Raw genomic sequence first — 20,671 nt, forward strand, 5'->3', positions numbered from 1 at the left:
TATTGATGGAGGGACAACAACTATTAGTAAGAATCTAAAGTAAGCCGATAATTTTCAGAACAAGGGCTACAACGTTTCTTTTTTCCTTTTTTTTCTCCAGTGATGATGGAAAAGAAGGTTGATGAGCATCGTTTGAACATACACATAGTGGATCAAAACAGTATTAAGCACGGTGCGTACGCGGCTTCTCTCGAGGCGGCGCGGTGAAGCGGTTGGGAGCGTTGGGAGCGTTTAACCGTTCTCAGCACCACCTATCGCTGCAGTTTGCGATGGTCCCACCTCGGTTCCGACTGCTCCACCGCCCCGTTTCGAGCGCGTACGCAAACGCACCGTGTTTCATGTCGTTTTCACCCGAGTATAAGTGTAGATCTGAGTTAACACTAACTCTTCACGATGACTTCCTATGGTGTGATGTTCATTTACAATGATCTACACCAGGAAGGTAACATTAACATCAATTTATCAGTGTTATACGAGGGTGACATGATCATTATGTCTTGCACAGTTGCTAAACTCCTGTATAGTCGGGTCAAAACGACATGAAGCACGGACAGTTGCGTAAGCGGCTGCGCTCGAAGCGGGGCGATGGACACAACGGTGGGAATCGAGATGGGACCATGGCGAACTGCAGGGATGAGTGGCGGTAGCGAGGGTCCACACACAATCCCAACCGCTACGCTCCACCGCGCCGCTTCGATTGTAGCCGCTTACGCAACTCCCCGTGCTTCATGTCGTGCTGATCCAACTATGCACGCGCTGCGTCCTCGAACAAGCGGACAAAAATCAATCAAGTGTCTTCAGCAGCTTATTCATGTGAAATCAATGAATAGGCTGCTAAGGGAAATGGCGCACGTACAAAGATTGCGCTGTAAGTTACCTCGTAGGAAAATTCGAAGTGGAAAGCCACTCTCACCCCTAATCACGTTCAGTACGTCTTTATCGATTAAGAGGTACTGAACGTGATTACTTTAACCTACATCCCTAACCTTATATTGTCGTTGAAAGATCTTAACAACGTCACTTTCTTGGTATTTTGCTTTTAAATCTATGTAATTCCGAATAGAAACCACAAAAGAAAAACTCCATTGACTGTTTGAAAAATCCATGATAACTGCCTCAAAATCAGAATCATTTCCCTTTTCTTTGAGCAATACTATGAACATGTTTTCCCTGAATAATCTGCTGACTCCTCAAAATAATATTTTGGAATTAACTCACCATATTTCAATGGATTTGCATTCACTTCAACGGGAAAATCAATTGTCGAGTCTTCCGATTCCTCTCTGAAGATACATTAAACTTTAGCGGAAAGAAATTTGAAACTCTTCCCAGAAGTTTTACTTCTCCTCAGTCAGTCGAATAAATAGAATGGAGGATGCACCCGAATTAATTGCTCATAGTATCAATCATATTTGAAGTTGTAGCCTTTTGTGAGTAAAGTCGATACACGACACTACGACAATAAAAGATTGTTTTTCAAAATCTTATTGTGTCCACCTGAAAGTTTTACTGTATTAATTATTCTTAAATTTGATTTCTTTATTTTTTAAGGTTAACTGGGAATACTTCACATTTTCGTTTCTGTGCTCAACGTTCTCTTGTCTCCAAACTTTCCATTTCAATTACAACCTAGGCACCATGCTGATACACTCGGACTTGCAGCATACCTTGAACTTAACTATGCTAGAACCTCCCCACGAAAAGATAGTGTTAAGGGCGTAGATCAGGAGTGTAAGCGAGATCACGCACAATCGTTCCCCTCTCTACTTGTCCCAGAAAAGGACGTGGAAAACGGTCGGATCGATCGAATTTGCCCGCTGTGCTCACGGATGTGACACGTTACTAGATGTCTCGTAGGGAAATTCGGTCGCCAAAGCCGTTTCTCACGCGGTACTTCAAGACGATTGAGGGGAATTGAGCACGATCGCGCTCATATTCGTGATCTACACCCCTAACCTTATCTTCTCATAGAGTGATCCCAACATTCTCAATTTCGTGGCATACTGCATTTAAATCTGCATGAAAACCAGGAAAAGCGGCATAAGCGGGAAAATTCGTGAAAATCACGCTCAGCTAATATATTTCCCACTATGCTTTTTAATACTTGTTATGTCTGTTTCAGAACAGAAAAAAAACCATCTGCTAAGATAATGTCTGTTCTTCTGAGGTTCGCCGTAATTTCTTCCGAGTAGCTCTCGCATGATTTATACTAGAAAATAATTAACTCCGATAAACGGTTGTTGATATTTTCGATGTTTTGCAATCATTACGTTGTCCTATTTTTATCCTCTTTTCTTCACATTTCCTTTCTAAAAAATGAACGTTGTCATAAAATTACTGCTCAATGGCTCAAAGGTGAACGGTATGAGCTGAAAGTTCTTGAATGTTGAATATGATGGCCATTTCTGCACGATCATTCGTTGATTTACAACATCACGGTATAGCATGTAATTCATCCAGCTATTTCTTTATTTTAATACATGACCCTGTTTATCAGGGTCACAGTGTCTTCCAAAAGGCGTGAATAACCAGAACTTTCGTAACCAACATGTCCAATAGCGATGATCAATTAAAAAGCGAATTCTTCACGAGGTAGATTAGAGATTTGCCGCAAAATCCAAGAGTAGTCCAAGGGTGCAAAATCCAAGAGTCCATATCCGCGTGGTGCTCGTGATAACATCGCGATAAGAGCTTGGAATCATACTGATCCTAGCTAAGAATTGATCTACTGTTCCGGCATCATAAGCAGTCGCTCGAGATTCGTTACCGTATCCGTACTTTTAAAACACTCGCTATCATCCACTATTCGCTTTTCGATTGTCTACCGTTTCCAGTGAGACTTCGTGGATCTCTTTGTTCATGTACAGAGAAAAGGGCGATAACCAGAAATTTGCCCATAATCACATAGCCAGACGAATGTATTATGCCAGAGATAAGTGATGTACTGGGAAATTTTAGCTATGCAACAAAAAGTTAAACCTCGAAACTGCAGAAGGTTCTCACTTTACTAAAGGATAAGTGTGGTAAGAATTCTTGTCGGAAAAATTGTCACCTTATTTTTTATTTTGATTAAAAAAAATCTTGAAGTGAAAGTGAAATGGTTTATGTAACAGACAAGGTGTTTTTGAAAGTAATGTAGCGGAACTCGTCCGAAAGTAGGATATTCGCTGTTCCATGTATCAGGAAAGGCATGAATAGCTAAGAAGTTAAGAGTAAAGAGAACCACCAGCAAAACTGGTTGCAATGTGGACTCCCTGATCCATCTTAATCAAGGAAAAAGTGAAGAAAATTAAACAGATCGACCAGAAAGGCCGCTCAGAAACACATATTTTCTGGTCTCAGTACGAATACTTCGTTAGTATCCTAGGACAATTGGCTCTTCCGTTTCAGACGTCGGATCACCACGAGGTGATCAATTTTTCTTCTCTGTAAGACGTGCCTTTGAGTTTGGTCCGAGGCGACATAACTGGCTATGGACACTCCTCACCCAGACTGAAAATTTGAACCACAAAGATGTTTTGCTTCCTGTATCCAATCGCTGTACTGTTCAGGAAGTTGTAATCTTACTGATAAGTACTTCACTTGTAGATAAAATGCATTTCTTGTAGAGGCTGAAAAAACGTCACTATTTTCCTTACTGTTGCCTCCTCGCTAATCCAGGAGGATAACAGCATGATATTGCAGAAACATGACATTTCCGCGCATATGAAATACGCGCACGCTGCCATCGCGCTCACAACTGTCCCTAATTTCCTCTCAGCTCTGTACGGAAAATACCGTCCGAGGTCCTTCTCAGGTAATTCTGGTCTAAACCGTACCTATCTCACAACTGTCTTCTAGATCAGATTAATTACCTACCGTTGAAGATTTGATACTTTCACTGCTGGTTCACATATGATAGGAGTTCTGTTGTCATCGATGATTACGGCAAACATGCATGAATCGTCCTCTACGAATCTGTATGAGCATAAATCGACTCGGACATGCTTTTTTCCCGAGTGTTGTATAAGAGAAAGCAGATTTAGAAGCATCAGCCCGACAGGAGTACAAAGGTGAAGACATCGAAAGGATGTGATCCTCTCGTGACATTGAGCACGACTCAGAAATCAATCTTTTCTTATGTTATTCCCATTATGTTTCAATTTCCAGCGATCGCTGAAAATTACAACGTCGAATTTTCTGAGAAATAATGTTTTCTGAGTGAATTTCGTTCTTACAGGGATATTATTTTTGAAACACTACCGAATTTTAAGTCAGTATTGTAGAAAAAGTGAGTGGTAAAAAAATTAATGGCGCAAAAAAAAACAAAGAGAAGAGACTAGGCTAAAGGCAGCATACTACGAATCTGACGTGGTGAGGGAAGCCGCAGGGAAAGCCAGCGATGAGGTTGTAATTTACGGGGTCAAGGGTGGTTCTGCTCACTCCTCCCTCATCGTCCTAAAAAAAACGGTGTTACAACCGCTCTAGCTCTTACGAGGATCGTTAGAACGCTCCTATACGTTCTGTATACGTTCTAGTCCCCTCAGCAATCTTTCATTGGTTTCACCTGAATAGGCTGCCGAGGAGAACTCACCGGCTTTCAATCGCTGCGCGGCTGGACGCAGCGCGTGTACAGAGGTGGCGCGGTGTAACTGAAATCGTCGTGAAAAACGGAGTGTTTCGCGTCGTTTTTTTACAAGGATTAGGGAGAGATGAGCGTATCCACCCCTGATTCCGCAGTCCCACCTCTAGCTTGTCCAGCGATTTCCCTCACTACCTACATCAGATTCGTGGTGTGCTGCCCTTAAAAGTCTTTGAAGTTGCTCCTGTTGAAGCGTGTAATACCCAGAAAATGCAAAATGATTTGAGAGATAGAAAGAAATGGAAGAGATTAAAAACAACGTATCGACAAACGACAACAACGAAACAGACGTAGTGTGAACTACGTCTGTTTCGTTGTTTTCGAATCTGACGGAAAACATTGAGTTCGAGATGTAGATTACGAATAGAGCGTGGGTCCCGCATTACTTCCTGGGAAGTGAGTTGTAACACGCTGCATCTACCTACGACCTAAAAGCAGTCAGGTCTAATCAGCAGCCATTCAAGCAAAACCAACGAATAGGCTACTGAAGGGACCGCAGTGAATACAAGTGTGGCGCGGTCCAACGTTCCTCGTAGTAATAAACGTCGTTCCTACACTGCTTTTTTTAAGATGATTAGGAAGAGCTGAGCGGTCATGGTCATGCTTGTAATCTACGCCGCAAACTGTATGTTTTCCATCAGGTTTTCACACACACAAGTCAATTTTGTGATGCCCTGCCTTCAAGTTGTTGTAAAATAATCCACATTATCCTTTAATATCCTTCAAATTAGGTGCTCCTCCGTAAGTCAAAGCAAAATCAATGAGAATTGCTGTTAAGGTACTACAGTTCCAAATATTTCTCTCTCGGAAACACATCGGCCTCTTACATTTTACTGGAACATTGTTAGTAGTCCACAGATAGCGCTTAGATAAAATCCGTACGAACTCATAGTTCCCACTTAGGCATTTTTCAAGAGGGAAACAATTTCGTTGACTTTTCCAGCAACCTTGTTGTACATCTGAGATATCAGTAGAAAGAAATGAAATTGACACACAAACCAGGATCATCGCACCACATTTGCAGAAGAACATTCAACAGGAGGGAAACGTTTGAGAGCAGAGGAAAATGAGCACATTTTATATCACACACCTTCGATATCAAGCATTTTTGTTGGACAATAACAAACAAGAAACGATGCATTTGTATTTGTGTACGAAGTTGACAACAGCAGTACATGAACAAGAAATACGGTAGTAATAGACAGAAAATCATAGATACACTGTCTGCGGCAGGGATAAACGATCCCATTAAGGGGCTGTTTGTTCGCACACGTTCATGCACACATAAAAGAAAGACATGTAAGAATTACGGTGACGGTAGTGGAGATACCGTGAGATGTGAAACAACACCTAGCAAAAAGGAAACCAATAGCGATTCCAGAAGAGAATTCAGTCATAGCAACCTGAGCGTAGGATCCGTGTCGAAAACGGAGTTTTTAACCCGTTAGGAAAAGATAGTGTAGGCCAAGCCAGAGAAGCAGCAGTACAACATGAGCGATGGCACGTCAACCAAGCGCAGTAGCGATTTCGAGGCACCGTGCAATGGGAGATTTTTGAAGTTTCGTGAGTACTGAAGTTGGATGTATCCCCTGCACAAATACTTCGAAATAGCTACGCTTGAGATGAGTAGGAGAGTAGGAATCACAAGGCACATAATGTCACATCTTTTGAAACCTCTTCCTAGCGCTTGGATCAGTGACGAATCGTAGAAGTCGTTGACGTCGAGGATCGAACTCCTTCTGTACTCGTGCCTTCTCGACAGCTTTCGCGTTCCGCCATAAATATTGTACGAATAGACGCTTCTTGAAGTCAGGATTCACGTGACGGTCGTCGGTCACTCGATCAATCATGGTCACGATGCGATGGAATGACGTGCACGTCTTCCAGAAAGAGTAGAAGCGAATCACTTTGTAGACGTGTGCCAGCGGTACCTTGTTGTCGCGGTTATGAGAACGAGCAGAAGCACCGCTCACCGACGATCTTGGCGTCGATGCTGACGATGCCGCTGCCGCCGCATGAACCTACAATGACGTATTTTGTCGTTACAGAAATTGCTAACAATAATATAACAGTAATATTAAATAATGAGAGTAATAAATAAAGAAGACTCAGAAATAGCAGTACAGCCAGGCATATTTCTTGTAAACATTACAATTATGATATATACTTATTGTATACAAAACGACATGAAGCATGGTGGTGTTGCGTAAGCGGCTGCGCTGCGCCAAAACAGCGCCGCAGAGATGGGAGTTGGAATCGATATAGGTCCATCGCGAACCGCTGCGATGGACTGTGCTATTAGATGTCCTCCCTCGACTCTAATCGCTGCGCACCACTTAACTGCACAGAGCTTCATGTCGTTTTGACCCTACTATATTAGAGTAATACTGTTACAGTATAACATAAAGTTACCGCATTAACGAGTTGTTATTTTCTTCCACTTTACCTGAAGAGAGCCAGAGGCCAACTTGGCGGTGATAACTTTTCCTTTGACGGCGATACAGTTAACACGATGGAACTGCCTCAAATCTTCCGAGTAGAAGTATTTCGTTGGTCGTGATGTATGTCGCCACCACTGGTCATCGCCTAGTATGTCCCCCATTCGCACACGTTCTCCATCCACCACAAAACAGTAGTTGTCCTGAAAATATTCAAGAGTGATGAGGAATTGTCAAAGAAACAACAGTAACTTCATTTCCATTACAGAATCGTACTAGTCGTCTTTTGAAGGCGTCACCAACTTTCAGAACCTATCCAGTTTTTTAGAATGTACAACAGAGATCAGATGCCGCACAGAGTTCGAAGGGGTTCGGTGAGGATTGTCAGCCAAATGTTCTCACAAAAAAAGCCAACGCCGACTTTTCGCGATAAGTTAGCACTGTATCGCTGAATATGACCCTGTGCAAGGAATAGAAGTTTATTTCTTGAATTCTTTCTATTCCGAATAGCCCCTCAAAAAAAGTTTAATCGCATTAAGATTCGCCATAGGAGAATGCAGCTGTGGTTATGGTCTTAGGCCGTGAACAAGTCGTGTTTGTTGTTTCTTGCTTAGCATCTTAGGATCTGCATAGACCTAGCAACTCCCACGCTCAGATATTTGTTCAGCACTGGGAAATGGGTATCTTTATTTGAAATTGCTGTTAGACTTCTAAAATTTCGATTCTACGAGAATGAGACCGTAACATCAGGCTCTACCAAACGTGATATTTCAGAAAGAAGAGTTATTAGAAATATGACGCTGAAGTTGTCATTATTGATGAAATGTTTGATTTTTAGTTCCTTTCCAATACAGATGATAAAATATGTAACTTAGTTGATTTAGTGGCGATTGATAAAAATCAGTAAAAACGAACAGTTTGTTTAGAAGAACCGACTTCAAACTTCAAAAATTACTGCGTACATCGAATCCCTTATTTTTATTTCTGTACGGAACGGTCCATTTAGTTGTTTTTGGGGAAAACTTCTGAGAATAAGAGCCAGACTATATTAAGGGTATTAAGAAACAAAAAAGCATTTCGCCTTTGTTCAAGCAAAGTGGATAGCGTTACTTCTTGCAATGAAGAAATAAAGCCGAAAAATGATTTCCACCGTTTAATACAGCCATAAGAAATATCGTTGAAAAGAAAAACGAATATTGAAAGAAATTTTTGCGATCAAATAAAAATCACCTCAACCATCGTCGGTGGTATCGCTCCAGTAAGCATGCTGGACGGCGCTGACATGAGGTTAGCCAACGCTGCTTCTGTCTGTACAGTATCGTGGTGTACGGAATGGACAGGAAGATCCTAAGAAGCCGAGGATAAGGCACATTGAAACGACAGGAAGGATGTGAGCTCACCTGATGGTAAATAACAGGTTCCTCAGTAGAGAGCAACGTCTCGGCTGTCATGCCAGAATCGACGAGCTCAAATGCTCCTAGATCTAAATCGTGAGCGTTACCGTCTTCTTCCTCAGAAGAAGATTCTATCGGTGCAGGGCTGAAAAGTGAAAATTTATTACTATGAATAAGTTTTATCAGTGAAGCACGAGTCACAAGTCAAAGTTTGCTGGTGGTTATGAAGGGAGAAAATGTATCGAGCACCTGCTGTCCTCTTGTAAAAGGAAGCACCTTTAATCTACTTACGTAATAAAAATTTTGGATCAATCCTATTAGAGGGAAGGATGTAGCGCAGAAGCAGATATAAGAGGTTCAATTGCGACTGCTCAGTGGTTCGAACCATCCCAGGATCAACCAAGCCTTTCACCCCTGCGAAATCGATAAACGATAAAAAGTTTAAAGTTTCTGGCGTTAATCAATCCGCTTGGGATGCGCCCCCACGTTCACTTCAATTCAGAATCGTTTGAGGTTTACGAACGTGTATCTGGCCTGTACAATGACTTGCGGGTGCTACCCGATGTGTCAAGTCAGTGTTTTTATCCTCCCAGACAAGTCTGGTACCAATTTATAGACCCCGGAGGGATGAAAGGCTTGGTGAGCACTAGGGCGGATTCGAACCTCCGATCGATCGTGCAGGAAGCGGAACCTCTAGCCGCTACACCACACCCGCCCTGCGAGATCCATAGACTGGAACTATACCCGTTCGGGAAGGCGCTGGCATGAACTGGCCCTGCCATTCATTATATACGCTGCACACGCATTCACAAACCCTTATGCGATTCTGAACTGAAACTGAACCTTTAAGGGGTGCCCTCATTACGTTTGATCAACGCTGTGCACTTTTATCCCCTGCACTTTTTAGCAAACGAAATCAAATTACTCGAAAATCCAGCAAATTTAATGGGACTTGCCCCAGAACGATAAAAACTGCAGGACAAATAATGTTAACTGCAATTATATTTAGAGATGACATGCCACATCCGATTCTTCATCCCTTTAAAAAGATTCGTTCATCAATTCTTTGAGCTTTCATGAGTCCTCAACTTATTTGATGCATCTTCTTTCTGCGACGCAATATTGCGATTGTTAGGTGTCATTTTACTGTGACTTGCCTAGAAATCCTCACAATGATTGATTTTTAAATCCATGTAAAAATCTACATGCTTTCCTGAATAAACCAACTTTGATGCGCATATGAACCTGGTATGGTTGTATGTGCTGTGGGGTATTAAATCTATGTGGCAGATAATGAGTAGGATTCTGAAGAAACCATTTTACAGTAAAAATTTTAATAATTCCATAACAGAACAGCAGTGCTTGAAATGATCAACTTTTCGAACCTCCAGCGAACTTTCGGAGCAACTTGCTGTTAGAAGTGGCGTAAGTTGAACGAGTAACGAGAGTTAGATAGCACAACGAAATAAAAACAGTACTCAATCACAATCACATCACGCAGTGAAAACACAACTGCACCAAGTGGCGGCTTGGCCAAAACTCAAAAAAAAAAACGCGAAACACAAAACAGTAACAGAAAATTACTGAGAGAAAAAAGTGATAGCGAAGACTACCACGAGACGAAACAAAACAAACACAAGTCCAAGAACATAGCTTTCTAAGCGAAGTGACAGCGAAGTTCATCACAACCACCACAATAAGTGTTAAATTTGTTATAGAGGTGCGTATTATGTGCAAAGCCTCATCGAAAACTACCTCCAACATCGTTTGAATGATCTTTATACTTCGCGATAAAGTATTTACGTAAATATTAGAATTTTACGCGCAAAATACTGGACACCCGGCCCAAGTGCAACGCTTTTTTTGAAAAAAAACCAAGTTTTTCCTTCAGATCTCAGAAATTTCAGAATCTTTGAGAATTTTCTTATGCCTTGGAGCAATGGCAAGCCCAAGTCAAATTATCGAAGCGAATGAAACCCTGCTGAGTTATTTAGCTCAAAAAAATCTCTTGAGCGAAATTTTTACACTTCTCAACAAATATTCGCGCACAAGAAAAACTCATGCATTCGAAAACGTTAAGAGAATTGAGAATGTTCCGGGCGCTCGCCCGAACCGCTACGATTAATCGAATTCCCATGTTCGAAGACATGTGTTTAAGTGCTAAAGTTGTGGCTGCTGGTGTATGGTGTGGTCAGATAGTTGTCACCACACAGCCGTAACCTTTAGAGTTACGATACTCGAAAAAAAAAACGTTAAGAGTAGTTGTCTGAACGTTCCAAGAAAACACTTTTAGTAGTAGTACAATTTTGTAAGGGCTTGCATTCGCTGTGGGTCACTCACTAGCTCAAATGGGGCTGCGCAGTTGAGTTAGGTCCCAGCACGCCAGTTTCTTACGCAGTTGCACAGTTCTAACTCAAATATAGCTGACTTTAGTTTTTACTCTAACTCAAGGGCTTTCTCGAAAAAAAGATGCGCCACTCATTTCCTACCAACTACTAGTCTGGTTTAAAAGTAAGCTGCTAATTTAGAAGTAGCCTCATTCAAAAATTAAATATCAGTTTCGTATGAGTTTTCGTAATGAATGACAATGGCATTAAACTAAATGTCTGAAAACAAAAAAAAAAAGAATGAAGCTGTGAGTGTTTTCAATGGCTGAAGGCTAACTCATGGATGAATATAAGGTAGAAAGAAAGCAAAACCAAAAAAAACCTTGAAGTGTCCTCTGCTTCGCTGGGCACTAGCACATGTTCGTGTTCTTCTGGAACCACTTCCACTTCCGTCTCAACGTCCACAAAGATTGGCGAATTGATTCTTGGAGGTGTCGGAGATTGGACCGGCAAATGAATCCGCGGAGGACTTGGTTCTCTTGGAGGAGTCGATACTCGCGATGTGGAAGGAATGTTATGCGGACATGGTGGAGACTCCACTGGCGGCGTAACAGGTGTTGGAAGTCTTGGGGGTGTAGGTGGAGGTAGTGGTGGAGTTTCGGGTGGCGTCGATACACGAGGCGGTGGTGTCGGATCTTTCGGAGGAGGCGAAGGTGACGACGGCGGAGGAAGCAAATTCAGTGGCGGAAGTACGGCTGCCTTAAGTGGAGTTGGTCGTGTGATATCGACCACGCAAGGTGGAGCAGCACTATTGGTAGGTGGCAGTTTCTGGACTGACGATGGTGTTGGAGCCATCTTGGGCTTTGGCGCAAGTGGAATCGACACTGACCGTTGAGCAGATTCGTTCCTTGACGACGTCATCATGATGTTCAGCGACACCGGCTCGTGGATTACGCTTCAAACCAATCAATAAGCGTGCATGTAGAGTGGTGCAAAAAGTAAAAAGTAAAAAAAAACAACTAATCATGCGAGAACACTTTAATTATTCTAAGGAGGAGGAAACCAAGAAGTGCACTATTCCTACGAACTAAAGTCCAGTGGTGAAAAGAGAGAGCTATCTACCCTTAGGAGAGAGGATTTCCATCGGAAAAATTATCTCGATTAACAAATTAGAAAAAAATGAGTCACTAGTATTTTTTGACTGCTTTTGACTTACCGCTCGTAGGGCTTATTGTATTCCTCAAGCATCCGAATATAGGAATCCCAATCTTCCATACATGCCATTCCGATAGGCTGAAACAGATAGCACCTTCGAAGGTAAAGCGTTAAACACAAGAACATTAGAAAGATTGTGATAATAAATTAGAAGAGAATTTTCTTCATGCAGAAAAAAAAAACAAAAAAAAAGCAAATTTTATATACCCTAAGTTTCTACAAGTAAAAATCTCAACCTATAGTCGGGCCAGAACGACATGAAGCACGGTGCAGTTGCGTAAGCGATTGCGCTCGAAATGGCGCGGTGAAGCGTTGCGGTTAGAATCCAGCGGAGACCCCCAGCATCTACTGTTGAAGTTTCCCGATGATCCCACGCCGATTCCAACCGCCATCACCCCGCTCCGCATAGGGCGCAGCCGCTTACGCAACTACACCGTGCTTCATGTCATTTTGACTCTACTATATATTCACAATCCTGCACTAGTCAAGCAACACACCATAAATAGCGGTCATAGAAAGCTCGGTTTGCAAGATACATAAGCAAGAGCAATGCAGAAAAAGAAAGGAAGCATCACTACAGGAGAAATGTTCCATACTGACAAAAGCATTGTGCAAAAAATTTTCTGCTTTTCCGTTGGACTTCTGGCTCTATGAGCGTATGAGGAAAAACAGTTATCATAGTGATGTGCTTCCAATATCCAATAATAATATGTCTTCGACTACTGATCAGTATTTCTCTCTCAGTTTAAGCAAATTGTGAACTATCGGATTTCATGGAAAATTCCTTTGTGGAGGATTCTACAGTCACCATCAATAGGTACAGCTTCACAAAAGCAAGAAATCCAACATATTCTAACATCTAAAGGGCAGACATATAAGGAAAAACAAGGAAAGCTGTCTACATCTATGCCTACGTTCAGCTGGCATCACAAACACTGTTAGCAATAAGTATTAAAGCTACACGAAAGCTAAAAGGCGAACTCACAGTACGAGGGCTAACAAGCACTATAGAGGAGGAGCTTGAGGCTCCGTCTCGCACATGCTCGAACAACTTGGGCAGATCATCCTTGACAAGTTGCATCACTCGTGGGCTAACGTTCAGCCAATCCACATTGTGCAGAGGATCATTCAGGCGCGCTAGTCGCTCCCTCTTCTTCCGCTTCATCAAAGGTGCTGGATCTCCTTCTTGATCTCCTACAACCGATGACTGTCTCCATTCAGGAATAGAGAAAAGAGTTGAGCGAAATCGATGCGAACGCCGAGAGCTTGGCGGTGGCGAGTCGCTTAACTCTAGCCGTGGTATTCCTATAGTTTCATTCACAACACTAGGAGTAAAACATCGTGGATAGCACAACTCTGACTGTTGCACGTTTTCCATAGGGGAAAGCCGCGGCACAGGCGGAGATTCGAAACCAACAGGCACATCAGGAGGAGGCGAATCACACTGTACAGCAAGCTTGGAAAGCATAAACGGTTTCGAAATACGAAACGAAAGCGGGGGAGAGAACAAAAGCGGATCGTGCTGCGTGCAAAAGCAGGGTTGACGGCGAGCGGACTCAGGAAGACTTCGGTTTCTTACAGACTGTGATGCAGGCACCGTTATACCGGACGGACATGATCGCAACCGACGAGAGCGACGAGCAGACAGCGCTGAAATTGGTGTCTTTAGATGTGCTGATTATATTCAACAAGAAAATAATTTGAAACAGTTGGTAAATTTGAGAAATTGTAAAAGAAATGAAAACCGTGGGTGATCAAGAACGAGTGTATAAAACACGAAAGCGAAACGTTTGTCTAAGTATAGCTTAGGCGACTGCAAAAATCAAAACAGTAGGGAACGTTGAATCAAAATAACTATTTGAGAAGAAGGCATCCGTAAGTGCCTGGAAACGAGATTACGTGTCAGTCACCAAGAGATTCCACGGCACAATTCCATAGTTTTTTTTAGCAAACTTTTAACAAAACTTCTAACTTTTTTCATAAAATTCTTTTCATTTTTTTCCGCGTATTCGCGAAGAAATTCAAATGGTCTAGAAGGAGGCACTTATTGCAAGAATAAATTGTGGAAAAAAATCTGTACTTCAGGTAAAAAATTCGTAAAGAGTACTCACCGATTCCCTGATAATCTGGACTTGGCAATGGAACTTCGTACTCAAATGATGAAAGTGAAGCATTCGGTGACTGGTAGTTGTCCCAGTACGCCTAGGTGTGAACTTTTTCTACTACAATGACGCTTACAACCGATTACTTTATTAGGTCACCTGTCTGATATGAACTGATGGCTCTGTGGATAATGAGCAATGTTCGGAGATGGACGGACCCGACTCGTCCCAGGATTCTCCGCGTGAACGCCATCGTTTGAGCATGCTAATAAAAAAGTAGAATAAGGAAGGCTCTCGCATAAAACAGCAAAAAACATCTGCAGTAAAACTTACAACGATCGTGCCGAGGCAGATGTATTACTATATATGCTGGGTGGGCGATAACTGGAAAATATGGAAAGTTCAGACACAATTACACTTTAGTCTGAACGCTCAGCGATGCTCTTTTAAAGAAATGGATGAAAAAGGCTTAAATTGAATCACCGTGGTGAGCTCAAATTTTAAGAAATATTCCCTATCCGAAACAGACTACTGCGGGTTCTCATATTTTACTTCTTTATTTCATATTTCATTTTAACATTACAACTATAATGACAAAAATGCAGTTAAAATGACTCTTGAGGGCAGAATGTTACAATGTTTGTAAAGAACTTCCTCTTTCTAGAACCTCACACCGAACCTATTAGCTCCATGATTTCCCTTCCAACCACAAGTCCACTCTTTTAGTAGGTCTGCTCGTAAAAGGAAAGGAAAAGGTTAGGAACGTATGCATCTATCATAAACAAGGTTCTACGTAGGAACTTTACTTCCGTTCATAGTTAAGCTGTCATGAAGTGATGTCCATGATTGTGACAGGTGACAACGAGGCTACCGCTCCTTTTGTCTAATATAATGGACTTCTTTTTCTTCAATCGCACACATAGATTTGTTTGTAATTGTGCAGAATGTGAGAAATAAATAAATCAGACCTTACCTCCTAATAGAAAGAACATTTGGTGAAGGCACGTGAATTGCTAGCGGGAAATCATAACTATAGTGACTGCTCACTAACGCATCGTCAATTTGCCATCTAAAAAGTAAAAATATTTCAATTCGATTCTTTATGATTCTTTTAGTTCTTCAACTTTAAGTTCCCTGATTCTTTAAGTATGCGACATTGCAAAACAAGCAGGGAAATCTGTACTTCCTCTTTCTCTCAAAAACAAAAAACTTACTCTAGATGGCTTGACGTCTTATCTTCTTCCCATTGCTGATCTACCACTACCGGATCGGGCCTGAAAAAAAGCAAAGTACACTAGTCAAGTATGCGTAAGGCGCTAGAACTGCACTTATTTTTCAAAAAATATATTGCAGATGCGTAGGATGGTCATATTTGGAGATTTATTTGGTGATCAGTGATGAAAGGTGAATGCAGATGTCACAATTTTTCTCTTTGGAGAGTAATAATTTCAGAATCTAAGCGAATCCCTCACAGAACTGTTCTTCTTCTCAAGCGCATAAACATAAAACTTCAGTACTAGAGCAGATGATTCTGTAAGTGATTTTTTTTAAATTTGAAGTAGGAAAGGTGTAAAATAAGTTTTCGGCTGAGCACCAAAACTTGATCCTAGAACTTTTCTTGGCAACGAATTCTCTTCGCCTCAAATGTGTTGTTAACACTTTCTGCTGTTGTGTTGAATAAGCAAACATGATCTTCATCTTCATATTTAAAGTGAAACGATATAACAAATCTCTTGCACTAAAAGACAAATGGGTCCTGAAACTAGCTACCTTGCAGTTGATATTGAAGACTATCGAAGTGGGATTGTTAAAAGTTGTTAATTAGTATATTGAAAGGGAGAAATGACATATTTAGCCTATAACCAAAAATGTCCAAAACCTACAATTGGCTCTGCATCTGCTGGATGTACATCTGCAGTATTTCCTCGCCTTGACCCATAGCCAACCTTCTTTCAATCATTCGTTTTCGCTTCAAGAGATGTAGCAAATCGGTCCCTCGGAACTAAAAACCTCATTCCCATTCAGAGTAACAAATATTCAAGTGAATTCAGCGCGCGTTTCCTTCAGTGCTAGGAAGAACCAACCTTCCTTCCGAAATAGTGAATCTTTTGGATGTATTGTATTCCGACGAGATCGATGCACATAGTGGTTACGGCTAGGCCGATACCAAGATAAGCTAGCATCAGCACAATATAGCTTAAAGATTAACGTTTAGGAAAGCACTAGGCTTATCGATGATCATAGCACATACTCATGGTTTTCAGGAACAATATCGCCGAACCCTATAGTGGTTAACGAGATGAATGCTGAAAATAAGTGAAGGAAATGCAAGAAAATCGTCGCAGTCGTGAAAAGGTCTTTCTTACGGAAAAAGAGAAAAATTACTAGAATTATCGCCATACCTTTCCAATTTTTCGCTCGTTCTGGGAAAACATTTGGAAAACAAACCGTTTTACACTAATTTGATCAGCAGTGAACTCGTCTTTCCGTTTTTTTTTTCAGTTTTTTGAAGTTAGCCTCTGGATTAATAGACTTACAGTAGTAGAAGGCATCCATATATGTCCACCCTTCGAGAAATGAGAACAGAATCCCACCAAACGCGATGTAGAGCTGAAAGAGGATACGAAAATGAATGTTGTCACTGCTCCACAAAATCTACGGTCATAATCTATGACCAAAAATCGCCGAAACCGAAAATCTCCTGTTCAGTTAGGAAGCCGGGAGCTAGGCTGAAGTGAAATACAAGTGACATAAAAATTACCAGTAATATAGTGAACACCATAAAGACCGGCACTTCTGTCTTATCCATCACAAGATCCTCCCATTCAAGTGATCGTGAGCTAGACGATTGGGACTCGGCGTCCTGGTGTTCTGAATTACAAATGAGTCGGTAGCAAATAAACATTATATTTCTGGATATTTTAACTAATACAGTAATGATCGACTCACCTTTACTGAGTCCCCGAAAGCGTCGCCATCGAGTACGCAATAGTGCTTTCCCTTTCTTCATTTCTTTGTAGAGCCAGATTGTGCATTCGGATAGGAATTTGCCTAGATCTGAAAGGAGCAGAAATATTGGACATCCGTAGAAAAGCATATTAGTCAAACACTGTACTGTCTACAAAGAAGTTCTTCCACAAATAAAAAAAAAAACCAAGCAAATCCACCTGATTTAACTTACCTCCAATAGTGATGATAGCCAACGGGGCACCGAAAAGAGCGAACACCACACACGCAATACGGCCAGATGAGGTGGCAGGAACAATGTTCCCATAACCTTTCAATGTTGAGATTACCAAGAGAAATTCAAGGCAACCAAATGAAAACACGTTCTAGCACTCATCAGAAGCTACTAAAGAAAAATTAGAAATATTGGACATCCGAAGAAAATATTTAAAAAATATTATTATTACATCATATTAACGTCACATATTTCTTAGATTTATTCTTGGAGAAACCGGATAAAAGTCTCTGCCGTATCAATCTGCTTGAGATACTCCAACGCAATCGAACGAAATTCGGAATAGCTGGGGTTCACGAACGCCATGTTCACCTATACAGTGACATCCAGGATCAGCCAATGTGCCAAGTCAGTATTTTTACCCTCCCAAATAAGTTTATAACCTCACAACTTATCGACGCTGGAGGAATGAAAAGCTTGGTCGGCTCTAGAGTGCTATCGAACCATCGACCGGGCAGTCGCAGTCAAACCTCTTAGCAACTACGGCAAATCCTCGCCGAGAAAGCAGATATAGATTGATAAGTACGGCAAGGAAACTAATTGTAATAGGGTACAGCTTCACGCTTGTATACAACTGCTAACCATTGGTTGCAAACCACCGGTGCTGAACATAGATGCGATAGTCGGAGGCAGTGCTCCAACCCACTTCATTTTAGGACGATTGACGAAGGAACCCCTTTCACTTTTGGACGGTTGGCGAAAAGACCCCATCACTTGAGCTGCACCCCACAGCTGACCCAGCCCCCTTCACCTGAGGAGGGTCCGACTCCTCCTTATCGCAGCTATGCTGCTGAAGGCATTACTATCTAAAGTAGGGCTATTGTGCGGAAAAAGAACTTGTGGGAAAGCAGGGGTTCTGCAGTTCCAGCTGCTTTCGAGTTCTTCCGTCACCGAAAGGGTTTAATTAACCGCGCAATTGGATTTTGGCAAGGATTGCTCAGGCCAAAATGCGGAGTCGAATCTCGTGGCGCAGATGCCTACGGTAAGCTTGTCTTCTTAGATGTAGCAATCAGACGCTGCGCAAAACACTGAGGATTTTTTCCAATACAATCCGTACTTGCTCACATTTTTGGTGTAGTACATATGCCAAAAATATCGAGTGCAGATACAGTCGGGTCCAATCAGACTGAAGCTCGATGCTGCGGATGCGCTCGAAGAGGCGCGGTGGAGTTAGCGGATGAAGTCGAGGTGGGACCATCGCTGACTTCACTGCGGACCTACCCAGGCTCCCACCTCAATCGCAACCGCCAGTTCCACCGCACCGCTTACACGACAGCACCACTTTGTGTCTCGACTATACGCATGCATAGCATTTTGAAAAATTAATTTAGGCGAAGTCTTACCGATTGTGGCCATGGTTGTTGCGGCAAAAAACAGAGCACTGCTGGCCGTCCACATCTTTTCGCTTTTTTCTCCCCGTAATTTGGTGTTCCTGAAATATGAAGCACTTACACTAACAATTACTTAAAACTTTTCATAACTACTGCTGGCAAGGAAATTAGTCTAGAGAAACAGCTTTTCTGAGTGGGTTATTTCACAGATCAGAAGGAACATAATCAAATTTTCACCGAAAGCAGAGTAACGAGTATTCGCTAACTCACATTCGTTCCTATTTAATTTACCTCGTAATACGTAAGTTTATATAGGGTCAGAATGTCATGAAGCACGGTGCAATTGCGTACGGGACTTCGCTCAAGGAGCTTCGGTGGAGCGTCGCGGCTATGTGCGTGGTGAAACCTTTGCTGGCATCACTCATCGCTGCAGTTTGTGACTGTCCCACCTCAGTTCAGCTGCTACTTCCACCGAGCCGTTTCGAGCGCGTATGCAAATGCACTATGCTTCATGACGTTTTGACCCGACTATAAATGTAAATTACTGCGATTGTGCTGGTTAGCTAGAGGCTACGGACTAGTCAAAACAATAGCGTACGATGGCCACGCTCGCGGTGAGACCCTCGTTGGATCCAATCGACTACAGAACTGACCGAAGGTCCCGCCGAGTCGCTTCTAGCGCATCGAATCTTTTTTATCCGACTTAGCTATCCGGGCTGAATTTGACCTTACTGACCTGTGCCTTTTCGGTCGATCCCCGTCTTCCTTCTTCACCGACCATGGGTAGGTTTGCGTCACCCGTACGTCTGCGTACCTTAACAAAGAGGTTGTGGATTATTTACACGATTTCCAACCAGGGATGCTCACCTTACGTATTGCTCTTTGAATGCCTTATAAATCTTATCGTTAAATCGGTAGAGTTCTCCCTCTACGGAGTTTCGCCACTCATCCTTACTACCGCTCCCTGCAACTCTTTAGTCTTCACCACCGAAACATTGGGAAAAAAAGCCTAAATTCTGCGACGAACGGTGAAAAAAAAGGAACTGACCGGTCCTAATTAGAGTTACTAGATTTCCACGCATGTCAGAGATCAGTGCTTTGCCCACGGATTTTAACTTAAATAAATAAAGCATGGTGCAACGCGGAATTCTCCAATGAAATTGAAATGTTCTTTTTTCAAAATCCTACCCGATCTTCGTTTGGTGACTCCAACCGATAGAAAATATACGCACCAATCACTGCATACAAGCAAACAACGGCAACGAGGGCAACGTGCGGTAGGACGAGTTTAACATACTGAAACAACCTCTTTTTTTCGGATAAATATCACTGACTACAGTTATGTCAAAACGACATGAAGAACGGACGGTTGAGTAAGCGGCTGCGCTCGAAGCGGAGCAGTGGAGTGTAGCGGTTGGGATCGTGTAAGGACCGTCGCTACCGCCACTCATCTCTGCAGTTCGTCATGGTCCCACCTCGATTCCAACCCCTGTCCCCATCGCACCGCTTCGAGCGCAACCACTTGCGCAACTACACCGTGCTTCATGTCGTTTTGACTGTGCTATGCAATTCGTTTCAAACGTGATGCGTCCGCTTGATGCGCTACACCTTCGGCAGACAGGAGGTATTAGCGCGCAATCGATATAACGATGGATCGATACGTAGTACGTTGTTCCAGTACTACAGAGCTTTGTTCTCCACATTCTCTTGAAATTTATAACCCATCGACTCGTTATTAGCGTATAGAATGCTAATATATCTCTTCTTCTTCGACCTAACATTATCTTTTGTAGAAGAGCGTCGAAACAAACGTGAGTATGGATGCTTTGGATCAAAATTTCTCAACTCGGAAATGAAGTATTCATGAAATATATGGTAAATAATGAGCGGTGTAGCGTAGTCGGTAAGCGGTTCCGCTGTGGCTGCAGCATGGTCGATCGGAGCATGATCGATGCCGCCCAAGCGCCAAGCGAGCCTTTCATCGCTCCGGTACCAGGCTTGT

General features: G+C 42.3%; 2 protein-coding genes across 4 annotated transcripts in view; both read right to left on the reverse strand.

Annotated features, from left to right (window-relative positions):
- The window catches only part of RB195_019911 (uncharacterized protein), a gene marked incomplete at both ends in the record, with an annotated part of 29,086 nt that overhangs the window by 5,897 nt on the left and 2,518 nt on the right, over positions 1 to 20,671 (reverse strand). The window contains 26 exons of one of the 3 annotated variants that reach the window (XM_064187980.1): positions 1,219 to 1,283; positions 3,859 to 3,957; positions 6,296 to 6,642; positions 7,068 to 7,262; positions 8,290 to 8,406; positions 8,460 to 8,598; positions 11,163 to 11,735; positions 11,997 to 12,073; positions 12,981 to 13,645; positions 14,107 to 14,197; positions 14,257 to 14,362; positions 14,431 to 14,481; positions 15,071 to 15,166; positions 15,312 to 15,371; positions 15,981 to 16,099; positions 16,182 to 16,293; positions 16,349 to 16,403; positions 16,635 to 16,707; positions 16,859 to 16,968; positions 17,047 to 17,154; positions 17,279 to 17,374; positions 18,682 to 18,770; positions 19,406 to 19,483; positions 19,537 to 19,633; positions 19,718 to 19,784; positions 19,858 to 19,965. In XM_064187980.1, coding sequence (XP_064043859.1) covers positions 1,219 to 1,283; positions 3,859 to 3,957; positions 6,296 to 6,642; positions 7,068 to 7,262; positions 8,290 to 8,406; positions 8,460 to 8,598; positions 11,163 to 11,735; positions 11,997 to 12,073; positions 12,981 to 13,645; positions 14,107 to 14,197; positions 14,257 to 14,362; positions 14,431 to 14,481; positions 15,071 to 15,166; positions 15,312 to 15,371; positions 15,981 to 16,099; positions 16,182 to 16,293; positions 16,349 to 16,403; positions 16,635 to 16,707; positions 16,859 to 16,968; positions 17,047 to 17,154; positions 17,279 to 17,374; positions 18,682 to 18,770; positions 19,406 to 19,483; positions 19,537 to 19,633; positions 19,718 to 19,784; positions 19,858 to 19,965 — 3,793 coding nt within the window. Of the gene's footprint in view, positions 1 to 1,218; positions 1,284 to 3,858; positions 4,032 to 6,279; positions 6,643 to 7,067; positions 7,263 to 8,289; positions 8,407 to 8,459; positions 8,599 to 11,162; positions 11,736 to 11,996; positions 12,074 to 12,980; positions 13,646 to 14,106; positions 14,198 to 14,256; positions 14,363 to 14,430; positions 14,482 to 15,070; positions 15,167 to 15,311; positions 15,372 to 15,980; positions 16,100 to 16,181; positions 16,294 to 16,348; positions 16,404 to 16,634; positions 16,708 to 16,858; positions 16,969 to 17,046; positions 17,155 to 17,278; positions 17,375 to 18,681; positions 18,771 to 19,405; positions 19,484 to 19,536; positions 19,634 to 19,717; positions 19,785 to 19,857; positions 19,966 to 20,671 lie in introns of those variants that run through there. The other 2 variants (XM_064187979.1, XM_064187978.1) reach the window with 2 other exon arrangements.
- On the reverse strand, positions 5,327 to 5,653 carry RB195_019912 (uncharacterized protein; the record flags this gene model as incomplete). The annotated part of the gene is made up of 1 exon (XM_064187981.1): positions 5,327 to 5,653. The coding sequence occupies one exon, from the start codon at positions 5,651 to 5,653 to the stop codon at positions 5,327 to 5,329; it is 327 nt and encodes a 108-aa protein (XP_064043861.1).

Source organism: Necator americanus, chromosome II (genome assembly GCF_031761385.1).
Source record: "Necator americanus strain Aroian chromosome II, whole genome shotgun sequence".
NCBI lineage: Eukaryota > Metazoa > Nematoda > Chromadorea > Rhabditida > Ancylostomatidae > Necator > Necator americanus.